At 40.3% G+C, this 17,997-nt stretch overlaps 2 protein-coding genes across 4 annotated transcripts in view; both read right to left on the bottom strand.

Annotated features, from left to right (window-relative positions):
- Positions 1-2,616: 2,616 nt before the first annotated feature.
- GATAD1 (GATA zinc finger domain containing 1) lies at positions 2,617-7,825 on the bottom strand. The gene is made up of 5 exons (XM_033075535.2): positions 7,543-7,825; positions 7,305-7,430; positions 6,985-7,044; positions 5,579-5,762; positions 2,617-4,834 (listed from the first exon to the last, which is right to left on the bottom strand). Exons 1-5 carry the CDS (start codon positions 7,744-7,746, stop codon positions 4,644-4,646), a joined length of 765 nt encoding a protein of 254 aa, XP_032931426.1. The 5' UTR covers positions 7,747-7,825; the 3' UTR covers positions 2,617-4,643.
- Positions 7,826-11,486: 3,661 nt separating this feature from the next.
- The window catches only part of ANKIB1 (ankyrin repeat and IBR domain containing 1), a 91,071-nt gene continuing 84,560 nt past the window's right edge, over positions 11,487-17,997 (bottom strand). The window contains exons 18-20 of one of the 3 annotated variants that reach the window (XM_033075479.1): positions 16,748-16,859; positions 15,026-15,159; positions 11,487-14,677 (exon numbers count right to left, since the gene is read on the bottom strand). In XM_033075479.1, coding sequence (XP_032931370.1) covers positions 13,925-14,677; positions 15,026-15,159; positions 16,748-16,859 — 999 coding nt within the window. In that variant the 3' untranslated portion in view covers positions 11,487-13,924. The remainder of the gene's footprint in view (positions 14,678-15,025; positions 15,160-16,747; positions 16,860-17,997) is intronic. The other 2 variants (XM_033075500.1, XM_033075490.1) reach the window with 2 other exon arrangements.

Raw genomic sequence — 17,997 nt, 5'->3', positions numbered from 1 at the left:
AGGAAAGAAAAAATTATGTGATGGGGTCTGTGCTCGTTACTCCTCAGTAATGATCCCCCATTAAACACCAGCCTGTTGTTAAGAGGAATTTCAATGTTAGAAATTATTAGAGAAGAAACAGAGACTTCAGAAAGCATTCTTTCAAAAACCCCCTTGCTGTTCCTGCATGTGTGCTGTTCCTGCATGTGTGCTGTTAAATATTATGTGCTGTTTACACCCTACTGCATCGAAAAGGATAGAGCAGAACTGGGGACATCAGAAATAAACAGCCTATCATATATGCCACTCCTTTATGGCAGGAATGTGAGTGGGTAAAACCAAATTGACAGGAGATTTTTAAAAATAGATTTCCTCCAGATCTTGTACTTATTTTTCCAATAATTTTCTAGAAGAGAAATGTTTACTTTTTTCTGCCTTTGACCTTTGTATCAAAAATATTGCTGGTCACTAAAAGCTGAGGTGGACACTTCTTTCCTGATGGTCTCAACTTACTCAGGTGCTGCTGGGTTAAACTTGACTAGAAAGCCCCCAAGGAAGTATGGTGCAGTATGTGTCCCTGGCATTGTCCCAGTATTTGTTCCTTTGTGTAGCCTTATATGGATATGTTAACTTTCAACACATCATTTTCACTTATCTCATCAAGGGAGCAATTAAGCTATAGTCAGGCTCTGCAAACTCTGCAGGCATGAAGTGGTTGCTTTTGGTTTTGTTTTGGCCAACAATAAATGCTGAAGCTACTTCCATTTCCTCCACAGTTTGCAATCAGCTTCTCATAAAGAATACACAATTCTTTTACCTTGTCTAGCAGTGGTCTGTTATGATACAGTTTAAAAAAAGAGCCCTAAGAATGTGCCAAGAAACTGCTTAAGGAGAGGTAACTGGAAAATTCTGTATGTAGATTCCCAGAATTTGGGAAATGTATACTTGAGAAGGGCACACAGATTAAAAGAACAGATTACTCTTTGTTTTAATTCTTAATGATCTGCTGAAATCTAGGCTTGTGAGAGGTTTCCAAATTCTGCTTACATAATTCAGATTCACTACCACAAGCAGCCTTACAGTGTAATTTTATACAAAAGTAACCTAACTGGAATGAAAAGGAACAACAATTGTGTAGGATTCTACACACACTGAAAAGGATTATCAAGGGTTTGACCATCAGAAGACAAAAATAAACATTACTACTGAGGTCCCCTAGGGGAAGATTTGTGTTAAGAAGTATCATACCTGTGTATGTTTTGAACCTGGATCAGTTTACAGAGCCAGTTTACAACAGGGTACAGTAATTTCACGACTATAAGGCGCACCCTTTTGACTAAAATTTTGGCCCGAACCCGGAAGTGCGCCTTTATAGTCCAGTGCGCCTTATATAATGGACAAAGTTGCGAAATTTGCCAACTTGGAAGTGCGAGCTGTGAGCCAAGCTGCGAGGTGGGGCGGAAGCGGGCGGCCCCCAGCCAGCAGGAGCCGTGCGGGGTGGGCGGGACCGGGCAGCCGCAGGCAGCCCCTGGCCAGCAGGAGCCACGTGGGAACGGAGGGAGCAGGCAGCCCCATGCCACCCTGAGCTGTGGGCAGTCCCAAGCCGCCCCAAGCAACAGGAAGCCCCGAGTCGCCCTGAACCGCAGCAACCCCGAGGTGTGAGCTGTGGCTGCCCCGAGCCGCAGCAGCCCCAAGCCCCGCCTCGCCAGCCGGGGGCGGGCGGGAGTACCGGGGCCCGCGCACAGGGAGGATGCTTGGGGCTGCATTTAAAGGCTACACCAATCTGTGAAAAATGGTTGCAAATTGAGCACCTGCCAGTAAACCCCATGATCGTGGGATTCCGTTACTAATTTGTTACTTTGTTGCGCGCGGCACGGATCTTTGCTGCAAAAAAAAGTGCGCCTTATAGTCCGGTGCGCCTTATATAATGTACAAAGTTGCGAACTCCCAGAGGTGCGCTTTATAATCCAGTGCGCCTTATAGTCGTGACATTACTGTACTTTACACTGATGAAGGCAAAGCGGTGAGACGCTCTTCAGCAAAGAACTGTCTATGGATGCTGATGGAGTGTAAGAAGACTGGTGGAGCTACTGAAAGCAACTTTGCTCCTAGACAGCGTCATGAGAAAAGAGAGCACTCCTGTTCTGTTCTCCTAAATGAAGGAGTACAAAAGATGTTGCAGGAGCCCAAATTGACATATGTAAGCAGGTGCCTGGGTTAGCTGTTCTGAGTCTAAATGCCCTGCATGGGATAATCTTGGTATTTTCAGATTAAAACGAGCTTCCTATCAAAAGTAGACTCCAGTAATACTTCTGTTTGATTAAACAGACATTGAAGCACTTAAGCATTTCATGATGTTCTGAACACAAGAAAAACAGGACGGTGCAACCATTCAAATCCTTATAAATGCAGCTGAACACTTTATGAACAATCATTGCCTGCAGATTCACTCTCTTTTGAGACTTTACAATCAAAATTCCTGCTTATTTGAATTATTTTTTACATTTCCCAGTATAATAAAAACAAAAATAAAAGTGATTACTAAAGGAAGTTGTTCCAATAGCTCTCTGGAAAAAAGGTATTTTTGTCTGTTTAGACTGTAGTTGGAAGTATAAGACTCAAAATCAGCAGCAACACTAAATTTTAGAAAGGTGTATTCTGATGAAAGAAGAATTGTATTACAATTTATTGACAAATAAGGCAAATGGCAAGAAGTACTTTTCATTTGGTGTTCCTTGTAGGAACTCGAAAAAACAAAACAATGTAAGCACTGTTTTCCTCCTTATTCCTGTGAGGATCTGACAAGGAAAGAATCTAAGTTTCATTTGTTTTCTTCCTTATTCCTGTGAGGATCTGACAAGGAAAGCATCCCTGGACTCAATGAAACTCATCACGGTCTTTTCCAACCCTGATAATTTAGATAAGGTAAGATAGAAGAGGACAGGTCCATGGATTATGCTGAGACAGCACAGGGACTTTACAGTGATCCCAAGTGAAAACCTTGTGGACTGTAGATAAAGGAAGGAAAACATTTGAGTCGAGGGAGTCATTCTGGTTACTGTAAATATAAGACTTGTTATTTTTATTTCCTTGTAATAAAGAAATAAAAGAAGAAAATCCCCAGAGGAATTGAAAGGAGAGAACAGAGAAGTGAGATCACCTTGGATTAATCACTACAACACACTGAACATGGGCACACATCTCATCTTTGTAAGTAACTAAGGATTAAGATTTAACTCTGTATTAGCAATCTTCTGCTAATTTCTGAGCATTTTGAATTATTGACAGTATCCCTTAACTTTAGCATCTACTCCCTTAAGGCTGATTGTTCTTCCTTGTATTTGAAGAAGACAGAACAGAGGCTGCAGGCCAAAACAAATCTTATCTGGTTCCTGCCCTCACGGGTATTAAAAGTTGTCAATACCTGAGACTTTCAAATATGTTACATCTTAAATCAAAGCCTTTCACAAAGTTAGAACATAAGCCCAGTGCAACATTTTTATGCTTTCATACAATATCTTAAAGGTGATTTGGGCCTTCTGCGTGCTGGTCACATATGTTTGTACAAAGAAAAAAAACAACTGAAAAGATCAGTACTTTTAAGGCCACTTACAATTCTTATCCTTCACAGGTAGGAGGAACACTTAAGCCCTTGGAATTCATGCCATTCAAGCATATCTCATCCTGTTTGGAGCTGACTGGCTTGTGAAAAGTTTGGGGCAGAAAACTTCATTGGTATTTTAGTATGTGGCATTTCTCCCATTCTGCAATTTAAACATTTTCTTTGTCATCCTGAGACTGCCAGTGCATAAAATTAGTTTTTATTTCCCTTACTGAATTTTTTTTTCATTTGAATTGCCTGACTATTTTTTTTCTTACCATCATTAATTATGAAGACTGAAAAAACAATTTAAAATAAATTTTATGAGTCCAATCTAACAGGCAAACAAATATTAACAATCTGAAATTCAAATCATATGTCAGTGTTGGCTTGCTCAGGAAATGCAGATACATTTCTGCTGTGAGAATGCCAAAATGGCAAATAACGTTACTTTTTGAATTTGCATCCAATTATCCACGAAATTTTTGCCCTTATCTAACATAGGCCCACATTTCAGATTCAGATGAATAAAATTCCCTTAAAAGGTGACTGCTAGAGCCCCTCTTTGGAGATGACGTTTTAGTTTGGAGAAATCTAGGTAGATCACTCCTCTCCATGTAACTCTTGACTTCATCACTGACCATTTTAGTATTTAGGTGAAGCTAGTCTTAAATTATTTAACAAGGAAATAAAACCAGGAGTTACAGTTAACTAAAGTAAACATGCTATGTAAAATGCTGGATGATTATGTCTTTTAAACTCCTCTTCTGGAAAATGAAAAGTAAGAATGAACACTACAGGCAACTTTCAGAAGTCAAAGACGACATGAAAGTTTTGGTTTTGTCCCAGGATAAGCAACACTGTCTGAAGAAATGAGCAGTGACATGATGCATCAACTTGAATGAAAACTTCCATTTTGAAGACCTGATATATCTAAAATAAATAAATACCATAATCCGTAAAGTAAACCGGTACATTTTGTAATTTTTAAAACTTCTTGTATAGGATTTACAAACTGGAGGATACCCCAAAATAACTAGTCCAAAGTATTTCTTAAAAACAATTATAAATTATTTGCTACAGCTTCTTTAATGGAGATTGCAGGAGTGGGTCCCACATGAGTCCATATATAGCCCTTCTCTGGCCTTGTAGGAACAGTAGGGAAGGGAGATGATCGAGATTTGAAATATTCCGAAGGTGCATGACAAACAAATTCTAAATATTCCATTTTTCTTGGGAGATCTTCTTCTGGTCCTAGGGGAAAAAAAATAAATCTTCAAAGACAAAACTTAAAGGCATAAAATTAAGTATGTACAATAAAAATATGCCACGACAACCAACATTCCCTTACAGAATTTGTCTTTTCAATCCATGACTTTCCTAGGAGGGTAGCCTCATGTATTAGGCAAGAAACCTCCACCTTTAATTTTGCTGGGCTGATCTACCCCTCCATCTTATTTGAGGCATTCTGGTATTTGAGTGAAATACTCTAGTTAATATATTTAAAATACTTCCTATTTGTGTCCTACATGTTAGAAGGACTTTTCTGAATTACTGATTTTATCATCAGTAGCAGAACAGTCTCTATGCCAGTGCTTGCATGCTGTGTACTTTGAATACCCAGGATAAAGATTAAGTAATTCAGGTCACTTTAAAAGAAACAACTTGGACTGGTATATCCGACCAAAGTTACCATAGTTTAAACCTATCTACAGAGCAATAATGTGATCTTTAAAGCTGCACAACTGTAATTGTCCTCACAAACACTCAGATAATCACAGTACAAGATAATCACACACTAATATGGTAATCATATTATATACACAAGATAAATAAATAGTGTTATTACAGTAAATTACATGTTTACAAGATTAGAGTCTAAAATGTGGAACTTGTATAAAACACCTTGAGAAGCTAAAATGTTAGTTTTAAGAATACAACTCTGCATTAGCGTAGGCACATCCAAGTAGTTCTATGAAGTGAAGGCTTAGAGATTACCTATGATATAGGATGCTGGGTCAAAACAATCTTTGGGGCTGGCTTGTGTAGGAATGAGCCAGGTTAGTGCAGCACTCTTTTCACAGTATTGGTCCTGAATAAACCCACGGATCTGAGCATAGTATGTTCTTCCATCCTGCTCATCAACCACAGAAACAACATCTCCAATTTGGTAGTATACACCCTAAAAGACATACAAATGACACTGAAATCAAACAACCTGATTTTGTCTGCTTCACATTCTGCTTAATATCTTAAGTATCAGTACCCTAAATTAACCTAAATTACACTGGTCTTGAAAGTCAGCTTCAGTTCAGCCACATGCAAAAGAATGGTTGTGTAAGAAAGAAAGGTGTTTGGTTTTAAAACAGATAAAAAACACACCAAAACCCACAAACAATCCTATTCACAACAACACTGCAAAGTTTCAAAGTAGCAACATTTTGCGTAAAGAGATTAGATAAAAGTTTTGATATAATTCTTAGGAATTTCTCATAAAAACAAACACACAAGACAAGTAATTATTTTCTGAACTAGTCAACAGCAAACGAGAGATTCATCTGGAATGCCAGGCATGAGGCATCAGGTCCCTGGAGGGTTTATGGAATCTCAGGTCACCACAGGCTGTGCAGTCTCCTGTTGGGGAGGATGAATCAGGAAAATCCTGCCTATAGAGATCTCTCCGTTTGTCCCGACCATCCAGCACGTCGCCATCGCCCCCCTAGTTATTCCCACAGCTCCCACTGCCTCTCCTGACTTTTGGTGGGGAGGGAGAAAGGAGGAAAAAACACTCTGTTTCCTTGTGCTGCTGGAAAACAAAAGCAAATTTCAGAACTTTAGAACACCAACACCCTGGCATGCTGGTAAAGCTGCTATCAAGCATGAATGTGAGAAGGCTCCCTTGTGCTTCACTGCAAGTGCCAACAGAACTTGGTCCCTGTGTGTTTGAGACTGCTTGCATCAGCTCTCAAATGGGAGCCAGCCGAGATGTTGGGGCACTGCAACCCAATCCCTCTATGGGAAACAATATGTTCTGCATTTAAGGCAGGAAACCTCACACAAATCTAAATTATCATCTCCAGTCACTTGATCTCTGCACAGCGCAAGCTGAGTTTAAAAATGCTGACAGTGATAATTTAAAAAAAAAAAAGAAAAAAAAGAGAGATGCTTTTTTTCTTGGAAGAGAAAAACCTGGGACAATGATAACTATTTAAACTACTTAGTAAACTACCTTGCAAGACTTAATAGCAAAAACTATGGCAAACCACAATCCTACATTACTGTTAGGCAAGGAAGAACAGTTTCTTTGACTATATTCCTAGTACTTTCACTGTCCACGATAATTTCTGAAATTGGAAACAGAAAGAGGATAATCATTTTTGCAAATAGATTTGCATAAACCATACCTTGTAAAAGATTGATTCTGCTGTAATTATAGTGGATACGGATTCAGGAGCCTTGATGGGCTAAGAAAAGAACACAGAAACAGAAAATCAAGAGCATTAAAACAAATCAACCGTAAAGTTCCAGAAATTGTTAACATACAGACACATTATCTTCTAAGAAAACCAGCAAACATTATTACTTTAAAGCTTAAAGCAACAGCTGAATTTTCATCCCCAGGATTCTGTGTGAAGAAGCGAGTGCTGAATTCCCATGACCGGTTTCTCTTCCCACTCCCCCCGGCCCCGCCTCGGCCCCGGCGCTCTGCCACGCACCGCCTTACGTTTTTTAGCTTGAAGATGTGCCTCCTGCCCTTGCCCTTCGTGGAAACCTTTTTCTCCGCGGCGGGCGCAGACTTGTACTTGGTGTTCCGGAGCCGCGCGGAGCGGCGGTGGATCTCCTGCTTGCTCTGTGGGGAACAGCACGATGGATGCAGGGGGGACGGCCCGAACACCCCGGCCCCAGCTCCGCCCAGCCCCGCCCGGCCCCGGCGGCTCCGTCGCCCTCACCCTCGGCCTCACCTGCTTCCCGCCGCCGCCTCCGCCGCCTCCGCCGCCGTTGCTGTGCTGGGCGGCGGCCGAGGTGGTGGCGAAGGCGGCGGGGGGCGGCGGCGCCGAGCGGGCCGTGCAGTTGTTGCACAGGATCTCGCCCTGCCCGCCCTTCTTCCACATGGAAGAGGACGTGCTGCGGCACACGCTGCAGGTGGGCTTCAACCCCAGCGGCATCCTGAGCCCGGCGCGGGGCCCGTGGGCCCGACAGCGAGCGGCGGGAGAGCGGAGCCCACAGCGGCCCCGGCGCCGGCCCCTTCCCGGCGGCGGCGGATGTGGCTGCGGCGGGGCCGGGAGCGGCGGGGCCGGGCCTGCCCTCTGCTGGCGCGGCCCCGGCTCTCTCAGGGGCTGCTCTCGCCTCGGCCGAAGCCGTGGCACCGAGAGCGGTGTCCCGTCAGTCCCGGTGAGGGGCGAGGCCCGATGGGTGCAGTTGGGGCTGGCCAGCCTGGAGGAGGTCGTGTGGAGACCTCGCAGCACCTTCCAGTATCTGAAAGAGGCCTACGGGGAAGCCAGAGAGGCATCCTGTCAGTGACAGGACAGGGGGGAATGGGTACACATGAGACTGAACATTTAGATTAGATATTAGGAAGAAATTCTCTACTGTGAGTGTGGTGAGATAGTGAAACAGGTTGCCCGAGGAGGCTGTGGATGCCCCAACCCTGGCAGTGTTCAAAACCACGCTGGGTAAGGCTTTCAGCAACCTGGTGTAGTGGGAGGTGTCCCTGCTCATGGCAGGGGGGTTGGGACTAGGTGGTATTTAAGGTAGCCTCCAACCCTTAACATTCTGTGATTCTGTGCAGCAGAAGCTGTCTCTGTTCTGTTCCTGTTTGCGGGGGATGCCAGGTGCTGTCATTCAAGGATTTATAGCTGTCACTCTTCTGCCTCAACAGAAAATCAGGGGACGGGAGATGGACTGCAATGACTGTCCTGATTCAGGAGAAAGTGTTGGTGGATCTTAACCAGTTCTATGCCAGTTTTGGCCTTCATTTAGATTAAAAATTTGGAAAAAATGGCTCTGCTTTGAAGGTGGTGAGGCACTGTAACAGGCTGCCCAGAGAAGTCTTGGATGTCCCATCCCTGGAAGTGTTCAAGGTCAGGTTGGGTGGGGCTCTGAACAACCTGGTCTAATGGAAGATGACCCTGTTCATGGCATGGGTGGTTAGAACTGGATGATCCTCAAGGTCCCCTTCAAACACAAACCACTCTGATTCTACGCTCCTCTTGCATGGAACCTCAGTCATATATCAAGTAGTTTAAACACTTTTTGAAGCTTTGAGAGCCAAATGTAGGAACCACAGATCTAACACTCATGGACAGCTATGTTTAACCTCTCATATGCCTCTTTCACACCAACTTTGACTTTCTTGTCTCAGGTGCCAAATTTATTCCTCAATTTTGATTTAAATCCTGATTTACCCTCCTCTCTTTTCAAGCTGTTTATACTTACCAGGTGCATTTTTCTTGTTTTCAGTTTCTTTACTACATCTCTCTATAGTTGTATTTTGCAGATCAGCAATCTCTCAGAACCCTTAATCTCTTCCCTCCACTTTTTTTGCAACTTCTGCCTGAAACTATGTGCAGGTCTTTTCTGTCACAAATGTAGAATGTGTGTGTTTTACATGTATGTGTATACTCTTAATTAAATATGCTACTGTATATTGTTGATAACTTACTCACTGTGATTATTCTTTCTGTTTTTAAATAACAACTTGAATAAAAAAACCCCAAATCAATAAAGCTTAAGCTTTAAGAAACCTAATCTCAGGTGATAGTTTAAGATAATTCAAAAATGGTTTTGACAGTCATTTTTATGTTGTCAAAAAGTTTTAGATCAGTATTTCTTGAGAAGTGTGGTTCTGTCATTTCAATGGAACCACAGTAAAACAACACCTTGAATTACAGTGTTCTTGGTATGAATATTCTGTTGGCCTTGTGTAAGACCAGAGAGAGGCAGGGATTGCTGTCAGTGCTGTCTGATCATTCCCACCTCACCTGGAAGGTGACACAAAGAACAGTGGTTATGATGTTTTGTCAGAAATTACTCCCAGCATGTCTTTTATCTTAGGCAATAGCTGAACTATTCTGAGAGTTGCTGAATACCTGGTAGTTATGAGTAGAAGGAGAGGTGGGGCTCAGGACTTTCACTTAAAGTATCACTCTCTCCAGAGGATCCCAAGCCTTACAGTGTTGATCCCAAATTTTGAGCGTGCTTTTCAGTTTCCTGATTCCCCTTAACAGAACTAGCCTCTCTTTGGAGCTAGAGTGGGTTGTCTTAGTTGAGGCATGACTGGAAGTGCCTGATGCAGCTGAGGCATCCTGTGCTGTGTAAGCTCAGCTAAAGTTGCAGAGTAACTGTTTTCTTCCAATTAACGTGTATTTTATTTCTACCACAATAAGAGAAAGGGCTGCTCCTTGGAGTCATTGGAGCCCATCCCTGCTCTGTGAAACTTCCAATGTAGACTGCACAAAGAAGAGGAGGAAATAAAATGTTGGCTCCACCTGTGGAGTGGGACTGTGTTAGAGACATGCTGGCTGTCAGTACAGAACTGTTTCTTCTTGGGAGCTCTTGGTGAGAGTGGTTTATATTGGAAGTGATGCACATCCACACACACTGCTCATTTCCTGCTTCAGTAAATTGTTCTGCAGTGGATTTAATTGCATTGCTTCCTCCTAGCTTCTTACTGCTATCCCTACAGTCAGCTGGCTCACAGCTGAAGAATCCTTTATTCTTTCTATGTGTGTGTCACTGTTCCAGTCAGCTGCAGAGAAGGCACACAAAGTTCTTCTCCAGAAATATTTGTGTTGAAAATGCGTGAAATCATGTATAAATCGGATGGACTGGTGCTCTCTGCATTTCCACATGGCTCTGTTCTAAGGTTCTGTACTTAACAGCTCTTGTGAGAAAAGCAGCCTGTATTCCCTTAATTCCCAGAGCCACAACTGATGCTGTTCTTGAGATGTGTTGCACAGTTATTACTTGCATAAGTAACATGCATCTATCTTTGCAGATTTTGGGTCTTAATTACTTATTCAAGCTTGTAGTAGAGCCAAGAATTCACCTCAGATTTTGTGAGGTCTGGTTTTTGGCTCTCATGAGGGACATGATTAGGTAGAGCAAGAGAGAGATGACATAAAATGACCTCGAATACTTGGTTCCTTCAAGGCATGTTAAAGCTGTCTCTCGAGCAAGACAGTTGCTTGTAAAGAAACTGGCTATTATTGTGTCCATGTTCTGGCTTCCACTCTCACCAGCCTCCCTGAGTATTACAGTGGGATGAATGCCTTCTGCGAGTGTGCTGAGGCACTTTAACAGGTTGTCCAGAGAAACTGGGAATGCTCCATCACTGGAAGTGTTCAAGGCCGGGTTGGATGGAGCTCTAAGCAGCTCAGTCTAGTGAAAAGTAGGCCTGTGCATGGAAGGGGGATTGGAACAACATAGTCTTTAAGGTCCCTTCCAACCCAAACCAGTCTGTGATGCCAAGATCTTGGCCTGCTTGGTGGAAGAAGTTGACAACATTACTGTAACACTGAACAAAACAGTTTAGCGTTACTAATGTAACAGAAGCACTCTGGAATTTCCAGTTAACAATGGGGAGTGGATATTAAGTATCACTTTAATAACAGTAATTAACAGAATCTTTCACGAAAATTAATCCCCCCTCTTTAGCACTACTATTTGTAGTGACAAAGCATTACTCTACAAAGAACAAGGGCACAATAAGGCTATAGCAATTAAGACAATTCTATTTTAGATTTTTTTCAAAGCTTAATGATGGTACCTTATATTTACAAATCAAAACATTCAGCTTACTACATGGTGTCCAATCTGGCACAGTACTGAACACACTCTAAAAATCTCTGTCAGCAGTCTCAAGAATCTGCTACAGTAAGTCTAAGATGTAATGAGACAGAACGGAACTAGTTTAAGTAATAAATGTTTAATCAAAGAATTTTACATATTATTAACAGCATTCATTTGGCCAAACATCTACATGGTTGTAGTATCCTACTTGTATATAAAGTGGGAATGTATCAAGTATAGACTATGAAAGTGCAAATAACAATTCAAGGTTAGAGTAATTTTTTTACATTATAAAATTAACAGGTTTACAAAATAGTCTTGCCAAACTTTTATTTTTGAATTGTAAAGTCAATGACTATGGTGTTAAAATAAGTACCAAGAAAATACAAATTTAATAGTCTAATTTCATGCTCATAAGAGTAACACGGAAACAATGGATATACTGCACAACCTAACCAAATTACATAAAACCAGAACCCACAAACTTCACTATCTTCACAGAGAGCACTCTTACATATCTTACTGCAACTTTGCAAGACATCTCAATGCAATACACAATCTTTTTGTGAGAATCTTTCTATTCAGAAATTACCATCCAAGGAAGCTATGTGAGTTAAACAACTTTCAGACCAATTCATGATGACAGTTCATGAAGGACCATTTTAGTTGAAGGACTTTATACCTATAGGTATTTTTCAAAGGCTCAGTATTATGTAAGGAGTAGAGTGGCTAGAGGAAAAGTTGGAGAATTATTTAGACTATTCTAATTCATTCTCTCTAAAGATCCTTGAAAATGGACAAGGTTTTTATGGGGTAAGGGTAAAATATTTTTATTTCATTTTTTACTAATATGAACCTTGTAACCACAAGGTTCCAAAGCTGGATTTGCATGAATTAGTTACCAAAACACTCACTTGAACTCACAGTAACCAATACATAAACTTTGCTATCATGACACTTGCCTATACACACTCAGTAGTAATAAACTTTTATATCATATCAACAAATCTCTGGTAACAGTTAAGCAAAACTTAAAATGGAGTGTATGCAATTTGCTCATGTTATGAAAGTTTGATTATATGTAATTAAAACAGCCATTTGAACAACTTATTCTAGTTGTAATTACATACTGTACCATTGTATCTCACTAACTGTAGATTGATGCTTTGAAGCAAATCTAAAACCAGTATTTTTGTTTTTCACGGTACAACAACTAGGAAAAGGTTTTTTTGTGGTTTGTTTTTTTTCTTTTTAAATTTTTTTTTTCTTACACTAAACAGTAATTACACAGCAAATGAATATTGTGCAATTGAACAAATACCTAGTAGTGTTTTGTATATGCAAAAACACTGACTGAACGTTTAGTTATTTACTGTAAAGGCAAGGCCATGGGTGGTTTTATGGAGGTCTTTGCAATTAATAGCATAGTTACTCCAGAACAAACACTGTATTTGAATTACTTGTTTAACTGTGGCAACTATCCAGTTGGGTTAGGCAAAGGCACCGTAACATGTTGAGCAGGATGTGTTATCTGAACTTTTAACTGTGGGACTGGCTAATATATGAAAATTCTGTATTCCTATATTTTTATAAAATGTTATCATTAAAAGTAATTGCACTATTAGTGCATAAAATGCTTCGTAGAATTATGAAAACAAAGAACTATGATTGCACTTCCATTAAAGTGTCTCTTAAAATACAGCACAGCTGTTGCTAACTCACTGTATTTTAATATTTAAAATAACTGTTTAACAGCAGCATTAGGTTTTATTAACTTAAGATACAGGCTACATTTAATTAAATGCAGTCACCATGGCAACATATGCCAGTTAAATTTAGAGAAGCAATGCTACCCAGTGGTTTCTTTTACCGCTAAGAATCGTGGGATTAGTTGGATAGAGTAACACTGCACTGTTTCATTAGGCTACTGCCAGTTAACTTTTCACAGTTTGGCACATTTGGACTGTAAATAGACATGAAAAAATCTTTGATTTTAAAGGGAAAGAATATCCCCTAAAACTTGTTCCTGGAGCAGTACTACAGAGAAGCATTAAATACCTCCGTTCACACTGCTAACAAAAATGAAAAATGAGTAAGGAAAAGTTACGGAAAACAAAACCAAAATGCAAATGAATTGCTAGATGTTATTTTGGTGAAATTATGAATTCTAAAAAATGGAATAAACTATTTCTTAGGAAAACCAACTAAAATAATCAGTGTAAGCCTTTAATCCATACTTTCAAGTTAAGGATCATCAACCTAAGGCTAAACAGATGCTGCATTGTATTAGGAATGTGGAATACAACCTACTTATTCCTTTCTCTTGAGAGCAAAAAGGCAAATACTATCTAATTAAATGCAAAGGATATTCCTTGAAAGGTTCACATTATTATGAAGAACTACAATTCAAGAGAACTCCTAAATATCCGTTGTTATGTCAGTGGTTACAACTGAGCTGCAGTTATGTGGATCAAAGCCTCCATAATGCTTACTCCACATACTGTACTGTACCATCTGTCAACGCCGTTCTTTTACTCCAGATTTAGGGTTTTTTCATACCAGATGCACATGTTCAGTCCATTCACTTGAGGTTTGAGGAGTCTGACTTGAACCATCTCCTGAAGCATTTAGGGTGCTTGTTACCTCCCTGTTATTATCACCAATTTGTGACACTGTTTCACTTGGAATAATGTTTTCTTCAGAAGTGCTTTCCTCTGTTTGGGTTCCTCTGCCTTCGTTTTTGAGTGCATCCTCAAACAGTGCATGCTCTTCCTGAGGCTCCAGCCCTGTGTCTGTAAGATTTGGTTGCCCTGCTGACCCATCTTCAGTACTGGGTTGCTGTGACTCCTCATCTGTTTCTGTACTTGTTGAGGGGATCAGAGCAATACTCTGAGGGTTCATGTCATGAAACCAGGCCATAATATTTCCAAGCAGATTTTCATTGGTATTGGGATCTTGACTGCTGGAATCAGCATCACTTGATGTTGAGTATAATCCACTTCTTGTCTCGCTGCACGGGTGGGAATGAAGACGATCGGCTGAGAAGGGATCATTGCCTGCACCCAGTCTCATCAGACTGTCACCAAGTTCTAGCAGCTCAGAGCTGCTCAAAGCACCCCTTGGGTTGTCTATACTTATGGGAGCAGAGTCCAGTCTTGTAGGCAAAGAGGTACCTATTGCTCCTAAAGATGCCTCATTATTTAGAAAGTCTCTAGTTTCTTCATCTATGGCCAAGCCAGATTCTTGTAATGATAACTGAATAGCTAGCAGGATGTTTGGGTCATCTTCATCCAGAGAACTCAGAGCCTGTGGAAATACATAAGATTGCTCTCAGAATAAAATTTGCATCTTGTGGCATATTTTGGATGAAAAGTAATTTTGACTCAAATCTGAAATTCATTCATTATTCCTACATGTCCTTTATCAGAATAATTTTTTACCAACAGAGCTGACAACATGATTTAAAAGGTAACTATTGTTATGTCAGTGATTATTTAGCAATTCTTACCATTGTGAATGTGTAATTTGTTGTCCTAGATTCTCCCTTTCTCCTTGAAGAATTAAGAAAATTTGCAGAGACAAAATGACACAGAAAGGCAGAACAGAGGAGAGCAAGCAAAGCAGAGAGAATGAAAAAGAGATTAGGGGAGATACCTGAAGAGAATCCTGGTTCTCAGAGCGACTGACAGGGGTATAGTCATGAAGCGAAGAGCTGTGCAGAATACCCATAGAAGCTGAACTCACCATGGAGGTGCCATGTCTTCTACTGCTGCCACCTTCCTGAGTGTCTGTTTGGGCAATCAAAACAAAAGCAGTTGAAGAACAAGTGAGGAAGCCCTTCTCCACTGTGATTACTGACAGAATCTCTTTCTTTTGGATTCTAATTGTGTAATTTTATTCCTTTATTCACTCTGAAGAATCCAAACCATTCCTTCCACATCAGCTCTTACACAGTGGTGAAACACCAGCCCCACTGATTTAGGAGTGACTGGCTCATTTGTCCTTTCTGTCCTCAATACACCCTTCTCTCTGAAAGCATGGACTATGCCATTGGGAGCACAGGCAGAAGGAGCAAAGTGCTTCTAAGGCACATACATGATTTATGGAAAGCCCTGAAAATTACTGCCTGTGGACACAAGTACAGGATGCATTTACAGGTGAATTACAAATCACAACTGCCCATTTGTGTGTTCTTTCAAAGACAAAGCCTCAGCTGTAATGTTAACATTATAATAATTTTTACTGTAACATCACAGCACAATTAAGATTAGAGTTGTTAATGAATACTTCAGTAATTACTGACATTGCTGTTTTCTTAAAACCAACAAAAAATAGAAGTAAGATGCTGTTTCCAGAAAAAAAACTGCTCTGTAATAAAAATAAATGTAAATCTTTTGATTTTGGAAAATAAAATTTCCACTCAAAACCTCAAAATGTGATAGAGTGAAATAAAATAATATTCTCTTGCATGGTTTAACAGTGTGCACTTGGCCATCACTACTATATCCAAGTGTTTGGTCAAAATCTAGTCCTTGAACTAACAAGATAGTCTTGCATTTAATTTGTGATAGGGAAGAACCAAAGATCACCAAAATTTTGATTACTTTTTCTAAAATAAAGGATGCATGTGATCTTTTCTCCTCCATAAAGGATCTCTCCTTTTGCTTTTAAAGAACAAGCTATGTGTTAAGTTCCTGAGACACAGCAATGAGTTTGTGCAGCTAAGAGACTAACGGCTAAGAGACTGAGCACACAGACTGGCAGCTCTGCAGAAACAGTGTCACAGTATGATTTGGATTCAAGCTATTTCTGTACCTTTGCTAAGGTTCTGGCAGAACTGAGCCAGCCCAGACAGACAAGTCACAGAGACAGACACCTTAAGATGCACTACCAGCCCTCAGAAGAGCAGCACTCTGGAACTCACAGCCCAGGCTAACTTCTTTCCTGGCTGCCTTTGCCAATACAGCTGCTGAGCAAAGTTTTGGAATACAGCCTTAGGACGCTCTTGCACAGGTCTTAGCCTCTACATTCTCTGCACAACTCGTTCTTGTCATTGGTGTAGAAAACCTGGTGTATGTATGAGTGACCTTCAAAATTTCTTCAGAAAAGCAAACCTGTGCTGGACAGCTGAGAAGTTGTTAGTGGGAAGATCAGTGCGTTTCTCTTTTAGAACAGCAGCAGCCACAGTGAAGTCAACAACACTTTTAAGATCATATAAAAAAACTGCAGAGACAAGCCTTTATGTTGAATCCTGGAAAATACAGCAATGTGTTTGAAACTTCTTTAAAGTGTATCCACAAAAGAACAAACACTGTGGTCACTACTAGTGATTCCTGAAGCAGGAAGAGAAAAAAGGCAGCCCAGAGAGGTCCGTACCTAATGTACTCTCACTGGGGTCATCAGGGTCTGGAGTATTACTCAGCAGACTGTGCATGTCTCCACGTCGACGCTGTCTGTGCCTCCTCCGATACTGAAATTCAGCATATTCCTGCATAAACCAAAGGTTACAAAACACAGGGCAGCATGCAGTACTATTTTTCTGAGTAACAAGCACCACATTTTTATAAAAAATGTGTGATTTTATATGTTTACTATAAAATGACCTGCTTTAAAAAAAAAAAAAAAAAGAATTGCAAATTGTATCATGCGACGCTTAACATAAATAACAAAAAAATTCAAGGTAATCCTAACTCTATAGGACAATGAATTAGCAAAAAAAATTTACTAGATGTACTACCAACATTTTAATACTTGCAATCTCCTTTTTTAACAATTCCAAGAATACATTTCTTGTTTAAAATCTTTGATGCCAAACTTTATATATGCACACACTGACACACTTTTTAATAAATGCATACCCAGTGATTATAGAACATAAAAACAATTGATGTGAATTAGACCAACAGATTATCTCAGAATCTCTGCTGCCAGCAATTGGCAGTAGAAAATAACTTTGAAAAGACTACAGAAAGCTGGTAGACATACATTAGGACTTGATATACTTTTCCCAGACTCCATGACACTGTGGCTTCAGAACTTCTTAAGCCACATCTGACACTCTTCTACTGGACAGTCTATGATGGATTTTTATTCCATGAATAACAATTCTCCTCTACTTTTGCTTAACTCAAACTGCTCATGAGCCATTCCATATGGATTTGATCTCCTGCAGCCTGTATGTTCTCATATCGTTTGTGCTTAGATCATTTATATGGTATTTATGGAAAAGACTCTTTACCACATCAGTCTAACATCCCAAGGGTTAATTATCTTAATACTTGGATACAATTTGCATATCTTTCCTTATATGAAGGAACTCGTTTTATGCTTGAAGGGAAATTTCCAGGTACATTTTCTGGTATATCCAGCGGACACTGAACCTGACTGTGTAGTAGCATCTTGTGTTAATTTCAGTTATTCATACAGACAAGGCAATAACACTATGCACACAGGTACTCCCTCTTTTCTTCAGAAAAGAATAGTGTTCTTTATTTCTGTGAGTTACAAGCTGGGACATCTGTAATCCAAAGGATTCATTTGGCCAAATGAATTGGGAAAGGTAACAGTACCATTAGTTTTCCTTTCCTATATTAACTCTTCATCATCAACATCTGAAGTATCTAAAA

The sequence above is a fragment of the Catharus ustulatus genome, chromosome 1, assembly GCF_009819885.2.
Source record: "Catharus ustulatus isolate bCatUst1 chromosome 1, bCatUst1.pri.v2, whole genome shotgun sequence".
Lineage (NCBI taxonomy): Eukaryota > Metazoa > Chordata > Aves > Passeriformes > Turdidae > Catharus > Catharus ustulatus.
Note: the sequence above shows the minus strand (reverse complement) of the source record. Positions and strands in the feature narration are given on the sequence as shown.